This window comes from Solanum tuberosum, unplaced genomic scaffold (genome assembly GCF_000226075.1).
Source record: "Solanum tuberosum cultivar DM 1-3 516 R44 unplaced genomic scaffold, SolTub_3.0 scf00034, whole genome shotgun sequence".
Lineage (NCBI taxonomy): Eukaryota > Viridiplantae > Streptophyta > Magnoliopsida > Solanales > Solanaceae > Solanum > Solanum tuberosum.
This window is the reverse complement of record NW_006238962.1, coordinates 85,330-98,413: the sequence shown is the minus strand read 5'-3', so window position 1 is coordinate 98,413 and position 13,084 is coordinate 85,330. Positions and strand designations below refer to the sequence as shown.

Here is a 13,084-nt window from a genome sequence, read left to right as displayed (position 1 = left end):
GGAGGGGGTGGGGGTATGGGAAAATATAGAAATAGAAGTTAGTTATATATATATAGGTACATGTTTGACCGTACAATTGAGTTACATACACCTAGGTTGTCGGTGGGCCAGACAAATTATGGTTTTTTGACACGTGGAGGCATGTAATAATTTTATGAGTTTTTGGTCAAGTTAATTTGTACTTAATTTGCACAAATTAAGTTGGCCTAGGATCATTTGACTTAGTGTTATAAGATTAATCAAATGTTTCAGGTTCGAATCTTACGAGTGGAGGTGTTTTTGATAGCGATTGTCGATGGCTTACTCCTTTAGTGAAGTTTAAAATATTTAGATTAATAAATTTTGATAGGTTGTTATTAAAAAGAAAAAGAAAATATTGCATATTTCATGTTTTTACTATGAAAGTTGAAGCATTGCATGAATAATTAAACAAAGTTTATTTTAGTACCTGACTATCCGTTTAATTTGGAGCTTCATATAATTCAAATTCACATTACGTAAGTCGTATTAAAAGAAGAAAAAGGATCTTTTAATTTCAATTGCAAAAGCTTGAACAAATAATTTCTCATTAAAGAATATGAAGAAAATTTATTTATTTCACATTTCATCGCAAGTCACAATCCTTGGTAATGACTATTATATAAAGTTAATTATGCTTATTTTGATAATTAAAACCATTGTTCTATACGTACGAATTCTATTAATCTCAAAAAATGTTACATGAGAAATTGAGAATTTATTGATGTTCCAATACCAATTATCAAATAGTTTAGTTGTTTTTACTCTTGTATGTATATTTCCAAAGACAAAAAGATTATGAGAGTAGATTCAAGAATAGAGCTTGAGGGTGTGTTTAATAAATTTTTCTTCGTGAAAATAATTTTTTTTAAAATGAGAAAAATAATTTTTTTAGTATGAAAAACAAGTTTTACAAATGACATTTCACATTGATTATATATATACTCGAGCCTTACCTTCTAAGTTCCAATGCACCTCATCTTTATCACCACTCTAATAGCCCCTGCCTCTGCTGTCTCCATCTCTTATAAATTTATCTCGATTATATAAATAATTTTAGAATAATATTTTTTGTTTATGTACCAAAGATTAAAAAGTAAGTAAAATAAACCTACTAATTTTCTTGAAAATTAATATTTTCCTTTGTACCAAATACACCTTGAGTTTGAGAGAAATTTGAATGGATGGAATCTCTACCACGATAGGAATTTACTATACTCAGTGTGATATGATTTTTCTTTTAGTCTATTTAAAAAGAATATTTTTTTGTATTTTTTTGATAATTTAGTTTTTAAAATGTGTTAATAGACAAGATGATATAATTAATCACATATGTCCAAGCTATATTTTGTTTTATTTTTGGCACACCTCCCTATGAGCTTTTAGGGGTGACTCAAGGATAAGACTAGGAAAGCATCCGCCCCCCAAAATTTTGAAATCCCAGAAAATTTTGGTTATGAATTTTCTAATTTTAATTTCACTTGAGACAACAATATTAAACATTATAACAAAAAATACAAAATTTACATTAAAAAAGAAGAAGAAAGAAAGCAGAACTATCTATTGTTTTATTATAAATATTTTAGAATTTTGAATTAAACAACTCAAATCTTCATATTAATAAGTAAAGTTTTTACAGCAATATTCAAGGTAATGTATTACAAACAAATGGATAACCTCTTATTACCTAGAATTAATTCTTATTTTTATATAAAATAATATTATTATATGAAGTTAAACGTTTTTTAAGAATATTACATTGAAAACAAGTAGAATGTAAGAACAAAAATGATAACCCTAAAGTAGAGATATTTTTGTGCATATATGTTTATATTTAAAGCCTATTTTTATATTTAGTTTTAAGCCACTAATTTTATTGAGACACTCTTCTAAGCTTTTATCCTTTTTGTTGCTTTTATCCATCGTTGAAGTATGTGACTAAATTCATCTAAAAGTTACTTTTAAATTTAAAAAAATGACTTCGAAGTGAAATTCTTTTTTATAATGAATGGCGCTGAGAAATAAAGTTAAGACATCTGTCTATCTGCTATTATATTATTTCAAAAAATGCATATTTGATTTAATTCAATCAACAATTACTACTATGAAATCGTAAAATTCATGTCTAATCATATTTGAATATCAACTATTGATATGTTATCAAAAAATATTATAGATACTTTCAATTTAGTTACAAAGTTTACAACTAATCTCAATTTCTTCTGTAGTGAACTAGCAAGCTTAAAAGTTGAGAATAGGACAAGACTATAAAAAGATACAATAAGTTCCTCTCTTTTAAAAAAAAGTTAATATGAAATAGCAACTCATTTCTTAAAGCTAAAAAATAAACACTTAAAAGCGTACACTATAACATGAAAGTGTGAATTTCTGATATACTACTGTATTTTGAAGTATTTTTCTGTCAAAGTCATTTTCTATCTTCTCTTCTCTAGTACTAAGCAAAGTATTCAAATCTTTGTACAGAGTTTAGAGCAACTTTTATAAGAAAACTCATTATTCCACAAATATATTGATTGTATGTGTGATGGGAAAAAAACTACTATTTTCCACTTTGTAAAAGAGAGCTTTTGGAATAGCATTTGTGAAAATGACTCTTGGTGGATAGATTCCTAAAATTAGTCTGGTTTGTCCATTAACTTATCCTTCTCTTAAAAAAAATATAATTTTATAGTTAGTTTTGATTAGTCTTTTAATTTGTCCTCTTCCTAAAAGAAGATTTACAATTAATCTGATTGGCTCATTAACTTGTCCTTTTCCTAAAATCAATAAAGACATTCATCCGCTTCATAAGAGTTTTCAACCACCAATAATATAATCGATTTTATAGTTCTAATTAATTGTCTTGATCCATGTGCTTCGAATACTTTACATAAATTAGTACAAAGGGAGTTATTAGATTCTATCTAAATTAGTTGTGTCAAATATAACTATACAAGAATTAAGTTGAAGTGACAAATTAACATTAGGGATTAAATATCAGTGTCATTTTCTCATCGAATGTTAGTATTAGTAAGTAAAATTATTTGGCATTTACTTTCACTTCATCGCAATTTTTTCTTAAACACATCAATTTCAGTATATTAGGAGTAATATATTTATGTCTAAGCATAAAACCTTATCCTAAGAGTAGCATAAGTTTCTTATTCGTTGAATTATTTGGCCTCTTTACTTAATTGGTATCAAACAATTATCACAATCTTATAAATTGACATATCTTTTCATTTTTATTATCCACCCGGTGTTTGGTATCCCCATTAAAGCTCGGTTATTTTGAATTTGTGTTGCGTAGGGCCTCATTCATGGAAGTGCTTCCTACCAAGAATTTTTTTTATACCTAAGACTCGAACTCGAAACCTCTGATTAAGAGAGACATAACTGTACTTTATGATTAACTAGCTAGCTTGAAGAGTGACACATAGTGATTAAGAAATTCTAACGAAAGAATTCGAATAAAATACTAGAATTAATACACATGTGACCTAAAATAATTTTGAGTCATTTTTACTACTATTACACTAGAAACCCTCTCTATGTAAATTTCTCTCTCTCTCTCTCTCTCACACACACACATATATATATATATATATATATATCATTTTCACTATGTACCTGATCAGTAAATGGTTTGATATGTTTGTGATTTTATTATAAAACATGAATGGAACTCCAGGTTACGGTGGGATGATTTTGAAATCTCTTCGTCATCATTATAAATTAAAGAGGTACATATTGATAAGAAGTATTTACTTCTTAATAAATCTATCTCACGTGATTCGAATTAGTTAATTAGCAGTATATATTTTTTAATGTTGTTGCCTAAAGAAAAATGAAAAAATGTGTCTTGGTAATTAATTATTCCCTTAATAAGTTTACCTGACGTGATTTGAATTAGTCGAATCAATGCATATTTATGAATATGTTTGTATTATAAACATGAACAGAACTCTAAGTTATGATGAGATGGTTCTGAAATCTCTTCATCTTCATTATAAATCAAAGAGTTAATTATTGATAAAAAACATTTACCTCTAAACGAGTTTATCTGACGTGATTCAAATTAGTCAATCAGTAATACATATATTTAAATATTGTTGCTTAAAGAAAATGAAAAATGAGTCTTGGTAATTAAGAAAAAAAAAATTCTCTTAATAAATGTATCTGACACAAATTTAAATTAGTCGAATAAGTGCATGTTTCCAAAAATCAATGCCTAAAGAGATCCCCACCCCACCCACCCCCAAAGAGGAACAAATACTACACACTCATGACCTTGTATAACAAAGATGGATCAAAAATTATACTTGTGGTTGGCTAATGTTGGGGCAAATGCTCTTGGTTTAATTCTTGATTAAAACTATAATTAGCAAGCACACATTATTATTCTCTAGCTAGGTACATCTAACTTTCTACTTCTTTTGGGAAAGATCTCCAAATTATAGGATTAAAATCTATATATTCTGATAAGCTAAGTTAGAATCTAAGATATATTCTATTTTAAAGTTTGAAAAATATATTCTAATGATCATTCAGCATCATTCTTACATAGTACAAACAAGACATTGAAATTCTAATATGATATGACTACAAATTCATTCTAGATTAAGCCTACTTTAATCCTAATTATATTGAGTGCCTTTGTCATTCCTTGCTTTTGTCACACACATATTGGTTGTAGGTTTTGTTTTTTTGTCCAAAAGTAACTTATATCCTTCCTATATTATATTAGTTGTCACATTACTAAAAATATACGTCCTACAATATTTATTAGTTTAGAAATTTAAAATCAGAATTCATTAACTTTTTTCATTATATCCTAAAGATTAATTGCTTTTGAAAATAAACAGTATTGATTAAATTGAAAAGACTAATGAAGAGCAAATTAGTAAAAACACTTCTTATTTATAATTTTTTGAAAAATTATCTAAAAGACATTACAATTAACATGCAACAAAAAATTATTACGTAGTTGAATAAGTCGAGCCGAACCGAGCCGAGTGTGCATCTATCCAAAATAACTTTTTTATTACAAAGATAAGAGTAAGGTGCACGTATATGGTCATTATCCGCCCATTTTTTCTCCGGGTCGGGTTTCAATTCTACTTTTACAATCCTACAAAAACCCTCAAAAATTGATTTTTTCCCTTTCTCCTCTTTGCTCTCACTGTTCATCAGTTTTGCTTCTGCTCACTGTGAAGAAGAAGAAGAAGGGAGCTCTCAAAATCTAAACCCTAGCTTTTCATTTCAAAAATGAACTGTTCAAGTAACATTTTTTATCCTTTTTATGCGCATTTCTATGCATAATTTTGTTATTTGTCACTGATCTATCGTTTTTATGTTTTTTCAATTGTCCGTACAATTTCCGGCGAGGTACCGGAAGAACCAGTGGTTTCAACGAAATCCGGACTACTTTTTGAGAAGCGTTTAATTGAAAGACACATCTCGGTTAGTTTGTATACTCTCAATTTGAGATTTTTTTATTAATGGAAGGTTTTATAAGTGCTCAGCGAAGGTTAATTTTATAATATTAAAATGAAATCAGCATGAGTAGAGAGGAATGGACAACAGAAGACTCGTATAGCCGACCTCGACTAGTTTTATAGTTTTACGCGTACCGTACCACTACCTCGAGGAGTTAGAGAGGCTGTTTCTGGAAGACCTTCGCCTTGAGTAATGAACTAATTTAATATTGGTCCTTAAAATTTAATATGATTGATTGGTTGATTGTAGTAAAGAAAACTAGAACCCGAAGTTATGATTTTGTGATTGTGATAAAGATATGTTATTAGGTTGGAAGATTATACATTTCTACCTATTAGCATAATCTGGAATTGGTGGTCTCTTTCTCTTCGAACTTCCATCTGTATCCTTCTCCTGAAATAATAGTACTGACCTGGGGTTGTCTTGATAGCTAGCTTGATGTGATGTTCCCTATCATTGATTTGTGCCAAGTCAGCTTCTCTCCGGGGGAAAAACTGAATATATAATTTAATGTATGACATGAATAATTTTCAATTTGATCGTTGGAAAGTTAAGAACTCTCTTTTACCTACCTTAGTTTTGGTGCATACATGAAACTCTGACATGCATAGTTGATTTTTTAAAGATTTCCGGGAGGTTTAAGTCGTGCTTGTATGGTGTAATTTTGTATAACAATGCCAACTTGGGGTAACATTAATAAATACATTTGATTTCTGAGAAAAATATTTTGCAATTTCTCATGTTTGCATCATTGCATGGTGTTGTTCCTTCTGACCTTTTTTGTTTGTAAAGGACTATGGTAAATGTCCGGTTACTGGAGAGCCACTGACAACGGATGACATTATTCCAGTTAAAACTGGCAAGGTACAGATCATTTTGAAATTTATTAGGATGACTTTGTTGTATTTTACATCATTACTGAAGTTCTGTGTCATATGATGTCAAATTGTCTTTTACAGTGGAGCTTCCTTTAATTGGAACTTTTTGCAGATAGTGAAGCCCCGACCTGTGCAGGCTGCCAGCATTCCTGGGATGCTGGGAATGTTTCAGATAGTATGTATTACTGATCCTAGATTTGCTGCAATCATTTTTTCTGCATTATTTGCAACATAAATATCATTGAGGTGAGGCCTAGTATCAGTTCAATCTACCTTTTATAGGTATGTAACTTATAAGAACTACCAGAAAAAAAAAGAATGCTAACCAAAATAATTGCAAGTTGTCTAATGAGCTAAGAACGTCTATATCTGTTGTTCCTTTCCTTCTTAATGGCTCACCAAGTAGAAGCTGGAATAGTGTGTTTTATTTATGCTTTAGTTATTCATTCTGTTAGCACGTATGTACTATCAGATAAAAGAATTGTAAACCCTGGACATTTTAATTTCATGTGTTCTATACACAGTTCTGTGTTCAGCTTACCCCGTGGTAGTTGGACTCAAATGTGTACCTGTAATATTAGATTCCTTTTTAGTTGCCATGTATAAAACTCTTTATATTTTAGATTGATTAGGTTTATTTTTGTCTTGTAGGAGTGGGATGGTCTGATGCTATCCAATTTTGTTTTGGAACAGCAATTACATACTGCAAGGCAAGAACTGAGTCATGCTCTATATCAGGTAATATAGAGCATCTTTCAAGGCATTGAGACAAGTCTAAAGAATTTATAAAGCTCCTTTTTTTCAATTTTTAAAAAAAATAAAGAAGTCCTGTTTGTTAATATACATTATTGGGCTTGATAGGAGTTCATGTATAGCATATCTTTGACCACTTTCATCATGAATGAATTAAATGATTTTTTGAGGATGGTGAATATTTATAGCTGTAGCACAAAAAAAAAAGCTCAATCATAATTTCATTTTTTATCTTATTCTTTTGTAGTTCAAAGATTTTCTCATATTATATGATTGAATCATTGAAATTGGGGATGATCGCTCCAAACTTTCCTTTCCCTTTCTTTCATATTCCTCTGTTGCTACTTGTTTGCCTCTTATGTGGATATGCATGTCTTATCTCTTGTATTCTTTGCACTTCATAAAAAAAATGATGCATTGCATTCTTTACTGGAATATCTGTCCTGTCTTGGCAGCATGATGCTGCTTGCCGGGTAATTGCTAGGCTGAAAAAGGAAAGAGATGAGGCAAGAGAATTGCTTGCACAGGCTGAAAGACAAGTACCCATGGCAGCAACTACATCAGCAGCCAATGGTGCTGCTCTAAGCTATGGCAACAGAGGTTCTTGATTTTTGAACTTTTAGGTCTACAATGCACCATCTTCTTTCCATACTTTCTGATTGATGATAATGTTATCAACTCGTACCAATAGCTACGGAGGAAGAGGAGATGGATCCTGGCAGTAAGAAAATTCGCCCAGGAATATCAGGCGATGTTATTAAAGAGCTTCAGGATTGTAATGCTGTTATTTCACAACAAAGGAAAAGGCGACAGGTAATATAATATTTGCGATGAAAAATTTCTATAAATCGAAGTTGCTCGGACTCTCCAAAAATGTTGCGCCCACTTGTGTCGTATTCTTAAAAAATGCACTACTTTTGAAGGATCCGACACACACCCGATGACATTTTGAAGAGTCTGAGCAACATAGCTATAAATAGTAAGGATGTCACTATGATATTCTATAATGATTATACAACTTTCATTTGCCACCTAGATACCTGCAACTTTGGCTCCTGTGGATGCTCTTAAGAGATATACCCAACTGAATAGTTATCCTCTTCACAAAACCAACAAACCAGGCATCTTGTCTCTGGATATCCATTATCCTAAGGTATGGACCCCATCTTTATGACTTTATCTGGACTATTTTTAATGATTCCCTTTCCATTTTTGTTATATCGCTATTCTTTTAACATTCTTGTTCATACACGAGACCAAGCTTCTGATCGATTTGATTATGAGCATCTCTAAACTACAAAAGTTGAAATATGAGTCATATCGTAACCAAAACTTCTGGCTATGTACAGTTGCCTAGGGTTTGTGGCGGCTTTGTTTCTTCATGAATTGTGAGTGCTTTATCTTAAGAACATCAGTAGTTTTCACTGGACTTTGTTCAAGGGACATTAAGTTTTGCAGTATCAAGTTCTTTGACTATGGACTTCAAAGTGAGCTGCCAATTTATATTTTTAACCTTCTCACAAGTATGCAGTATGCGCATCATGTTCACTTAATGTGTGTTATACATTGTTTTGGAAAACTCATTTCTTGAAAAGATGAAAATATCCCACTACTTCTGGGGAATTGTAAGGCTGATGTAGAAAAGCTAGTGATAACTTGAAAGCCAATGTTATTTTTGTTTTCCTGCTTAATCACAGGTCACTAACCTTTTATTATATTAGGACCAAAGATGTAGACCTTAGGATTACTTCTTGGATTCTATGAGAGCTAAAACCTTTGTGTTGAATGAGCAAAGTACTTTACTGGTAAATTGTACTATACTATTTTCTGTGGCTGGGTTAAGTCTAGTGCTAGGACTTATGCATATTTTCGAGGATGTTTCCTGTTGTTGAATCTTCACATCAAATATTTATCGTGATCAAATTTGAATATACACATTGTAGTTTGGCAAAAAATATACTCACTGCATGGGTGTCAAATGCTGTCACTTATCAGACATTCTATGTGCACCTTGTTACCTGGGTTAGAGATAAGTCTTCATTCATGTAAAAGATTTATCACCAAACTTAATATTGGTGGCTCAAATTTCTTTTTTACTTTGTATCAGGACATCATTGCTACTGGTGGAGTTGATTCAACTGCTGTAGTCTTTGATCTACCTTCAGGACAGATTGTATCGACACTAAGTCACTCAAAGAAGGTCTGTCATCTTTTTTCCTAGAAATAATTTCTGATTCATTATATTCTCCTTTTTTTATATCCTGATTAAGACTTACTTATTCATTAACCTTACTTGAGAAAGAATTTGTGGCTCATTTTCTCTCTTTGCAGGTAACTAGTGTCAGATTTGCTGCTGAGGGTGAACTAGTAGTTACTGGCTCTGCAGATAAGGTAAACCTGATTTGTTCTCTTTGATCAGAAGTTGCATTTGACTTGTACATTTCCTGTGTGTTGTTTTGTGGATTCAAATGTCATGATCTTCTCCTCATTGAAAAGTCAACTTCACCTTCTTATTTGTCTTGGAAAACATTTATTTCCCCCATTGCTTCCTACAGTTTGGTGGTATAGAGTGGTAATAATTGTTTGGAATTAATGGATGGTGGGTTTTCTTCAATTGCATAACCTGGTCCATGTTTTATTCCTGCCTACCATATTCTATTAAACTTCTGCAGTTGACTATTGCAGACAGTTCGTGTGTGGCAAAATTCTGAAAATGGAAATTATGACTGTAGGCATACTTTGAAGGACCACAGTGCTGAGGTACTTCATCTTAATATCTCATTTATTAATTCTGAAAATTATGATGTTGTTTGACCTCTTAAATATTTTAAGAACAAAGTGCTACAACTTATCCTGGTGGATTTGTACTAATTAAGGTGGATTATGCAATATTTTCTTTTGCCTTTATTAAAAAATTGTAAACTTAAGCCTTTATAAAAAAAATGGAAAATATTCTTTTGCCTTCATTAAAAAAAATGGAAGACATACTTTTTCTTGGGCTCTCAAACATAGAATGCACCTCGGTTGGTAGTTTTGATATTCAACCACTGCATTATGTTTTTACCTATGTTGCTCAGACTATCCAAAAATATTTCGGCACCTGTGTCAGATTATCCAACATGCACTTCTTTTGGAGTATCAGACACACACCCATCGACATTTTTGAAGAGTCTGAGCAGCATAGGTTCTTGCCTCAGAATGTTTCTTACCTAGGTGGGGAACATCAATTGGAAGAGATCCATGCCTAAGATGTGAAAGATTTGAATGGAAGTCTTTCCAATGGACTGGTGCTTAGTTGTAGTTGCAGATTTTCTCTATATTTCATCATTAGTATTTGTGGGGAAGCAATATGAACAAAATTTGAGCAGGGCATGTCTTTAGATTGAGAGAGAGAGAGAGGAGAGAGAATGAGAGAAGGTAGCCACTTCAAATGGCCCTTTTAAATGCCTACTGCATCTTTGAAGTTGGAATATCCAAGCGAGTAAGACCCAAGGAGCGAAGTCACTGCTGGAGTCTAGATGCACCCAACATGCAAGTCAGAAGGTGGGTCAAAAGGAAGGAAAACTCTTTGCTACTCAAGTCAGGATTGAAAGTCTTTACCATAAGTAGCCGCATTGCAATTTTCCACCTCTAGAATACAAACTTGGGTGGGTCAAAAGGAAGGAAAGCTCTTTAGCGCTACTCCAAATGCTTGTAGGAAAAATTAAAGATCATTTTTTTGCATGGAAATTGGTGATACCTTGTCCCTTGCCTTCTTTTATTATATGAGTTCTTCAGAGGCATGATATTACTGATTTCGTAAGAATGATACCACATCTGAAATTTTAGCTCTCTATTAACTATTGTGATTTTTTAACTGTAATGCATCTACCAATAAATTCAGGTGCAGGCTGTCACCGTCCATGCAACCAATAAGTACTTTGTGTCTGCTTCTCTTGATGGCACATGGTGCTTTTATGATCTTGCATCTGGTTTATGCCTTGCTCAGGTATCTTTCTCTTTCGTCTCTCATTTCCAGAAACAATTTTCAGATTCCTAGAGTCATCAACTCTAAAATTCTATTGCAGGTAGCAGATGCTTCAGAATCTGAGGGCTACACATCTGCAGCTTTTCACCCTGATGGTCTGATCCTTGGAGCAGGGACTTCAGGGGCTCAGGTCAAGATATGGGATGTAAAAAGTCAGGTGTGTGTTCCTGAAGAGCTATATAAGTTACTGATGTAATTTATCTTCTTTTATCTCCGTGTTCTTAGTGTTCTGTCCTTTCCCTTTTGGGTTCCTCTTTGGTGCCTGCTATATAGGCAAATGTTGCAAGATTTGAAGGCCATGTTGGCGCAGTAACTGCAATTTCCTTCTCAGAAAATGGTTATTTCTTAGCAGTGAGTATTCTATTACAGAACGAACTTTTGATGACCATTCTTTTACCAGCGTCAAGTGAGTTTTATGATTAAATTTTTTAACTGGTGGGTGTCCTGTTCTTTTTTTTTTTTGGTCAGCCTGCAGCTCATGATAATGTTAAACTTTGGGATTTACGAAAATTAAGAAACTTCAGAACCTTCTCTCTTTATGATGAAGATACAGCTACTCAAACAGGTACAAGACTGACTAACTGCATTCCCACTCTTAAAATATCTCTTAACTGCATTCTACTGGAGTTTGACACAAAAAACATCTTAGAAGACTTGTGTTGATCAGATTATCAGAAAGGTGTTGCTAAGCATTTTAGCAAAATTTTACTGTTAAGTCCGCACAAAGCAGTTTCAAGGCCAAGTTTCTTGTGTTGTAGATGAACCTATAATATCCATGAGTATGCTATCTTTAGGAGTCACATGCATAATGGGTCATTTCCCTTTGCACAGACCTCAATCTTTATAAGCTTTCTGATGCCGCATAATCGTATGGTGTACCTGTCAAAAAATAATCATTGTACCAACTATATCTTAGATTTATCCTCCATTACTGCAGTTTTAATCATTTTCTGCTTCTCCTGTACTTGCAGTGGAATTCGACCACAGTGGAAATTATCTTGCATTAGGAGGCTAAGATATAAGGTAAGACTTCTACACAAACTTCCCCGTGCTGAGTCTTAGATAAGGAAGGTGCATTACCCCCGTAGAGCATCAGTTGTTCGAGTGTCTTGATTTTGCTTCACTTGTACTCTTCCTGTAGTATTACCTTAACCCCCTTACTGGTTTCGAGGACCATTAACCCTCCAAAATGAAAAATATCAATGAGCATAGTACGGGGTTGAGGTGTAGTTGTCATTGTTATGTTGATTATGACTATTGATCCATTAGTATTAATATGGACATAATTTTGCGCTGAATCAGAGTTTATCAAGTTGCAAGTGTTAAGTCCGATTGGAATTCCATCAAAATCCTCCCCAACTTGTCAGGCACAGGTTAGCTTTCTCTCTGTTACTCTTTTTGCCTATATGTCCTTTTGATGGTCCTTTAACGTTTAATTACATCATTGTTGACTCTGCTATCGCCCCATGTAGGTAAAGCAACATGTCTGAAATTCGGTCCAGATGCAAAGTACATAGCTGTTGGATCCATGGATCGAAATTTAAGAATATTCGGGCTGCCTGAGGAGGATCAATCAGAGAGCTAGCCTTGCGGTTATTAAAGCAAAAATACTAGCCCTACATTTCCTGCTGCAACATCGAATCAGAGGTTGATAGAGATTTGTTGTTCTTTCAAGTGTAACTTCATTGGTTTTTTGTTCAATATAGTTCCATTCTACTAGGGTTCAAACATATGTACTACCAACATGGGATACTATTCTTGGTGAAATGATGTTATATCATTCATATTGTATTTAGGAAAGTAGTAGTCTTAATGTACTGATCCTTTACCTTAAAAACCAGGATATGCTCAACAATTTTGACTTCCTTTCATCCCGTGACTTCTTCTCATTTGTCCAAACCTCGATGGA

General features: G+C 32.8%; 2 protein-coding genes across 5 annotated transcripts in view; one reads left to right on the top strand and one right to left on the bottom strand.

The window, feature by feature from the left end:
• LOC102597164 (myb-like protein A) overlaps positions 1 to 1,040 on the bottom strand; it is a 4,434-nt gene extending 3,394 nt beyond the window's left edge. Inside the window, exon 1 of the mRNA XM_015306642.1 lies at positions 1,008 to 1,040. Within this exon, the coding sequence (XP_015162128.1) occupies positions 1,008 to 1,040 (33 nt within the window). The remainder of the gene's footprint in view (positions 1 to 1,007) is intronic.
• A 4,127-nt stretch (positions 1,041 to 5,167) lies between these two features.
• LOC102592190 (pre-mRNA-processing factor 19 homolog 1-like) lies at positions 5,168 to 13,046 on the top strand. Of its 4 annotated transcripts, XM_006342349.2 has the most exons (18): positions 5,169 to 5,299; positions 5,396 to 5,481; positions 6,310 to 6,381; positions 6,508 to 6,570; positions 7,047 to 7,133; positions 7,604 to 7,748; positions 7,840 to 7,961; positions 8,185 to 8,301; positions 9,256 to 9,348; positions 9,480 to 9,539; positions 9,834 to 9,908; positions 11,032 to 11,136; positions 11,216 to 11,332; positions 11,449 to 11,526; positions 11,644 to 11,740; positions 12,147 to 12,198; positions 12,478 to 12,548; positions 12,648 to 13,046. In XM_006342349.2, the coding sequence occupies exons 1-16, from the start codon at positions 5,287 to 5,289 to the stop codon at positions 12,188 to 12,190; spliced, it is 1,374 nt and encodes a 457-aa protein (XP_006342411.2). In that variant the 5' UTR covers positions 5,169 to 5,286; the 3' UTR covers positions 12,191 to 12,198; positions 12,478 to 12,548; positions 12,648 to 13,046. The 4 variants fall into 4 exon arrangements, with proteins under 4 accessions (XP_015162037.1, XP_006342411.2, XP_015162038.1 ...); XM_015306551.1 differs by lacking the exon at positions 9,834 to 9,908 and having other exon boundaries at positions 5,168 to 5,299; XM_015306552.1 differs by lacking the exon at positions 5,169 to 5,299 and having other exon boundaries at positions 5,308 to 5,481; positions 6,477 to 6,570.
• The last annotated feature ends 38 nt before the right edge of the window (positions 13,047 to 13,084 follow it).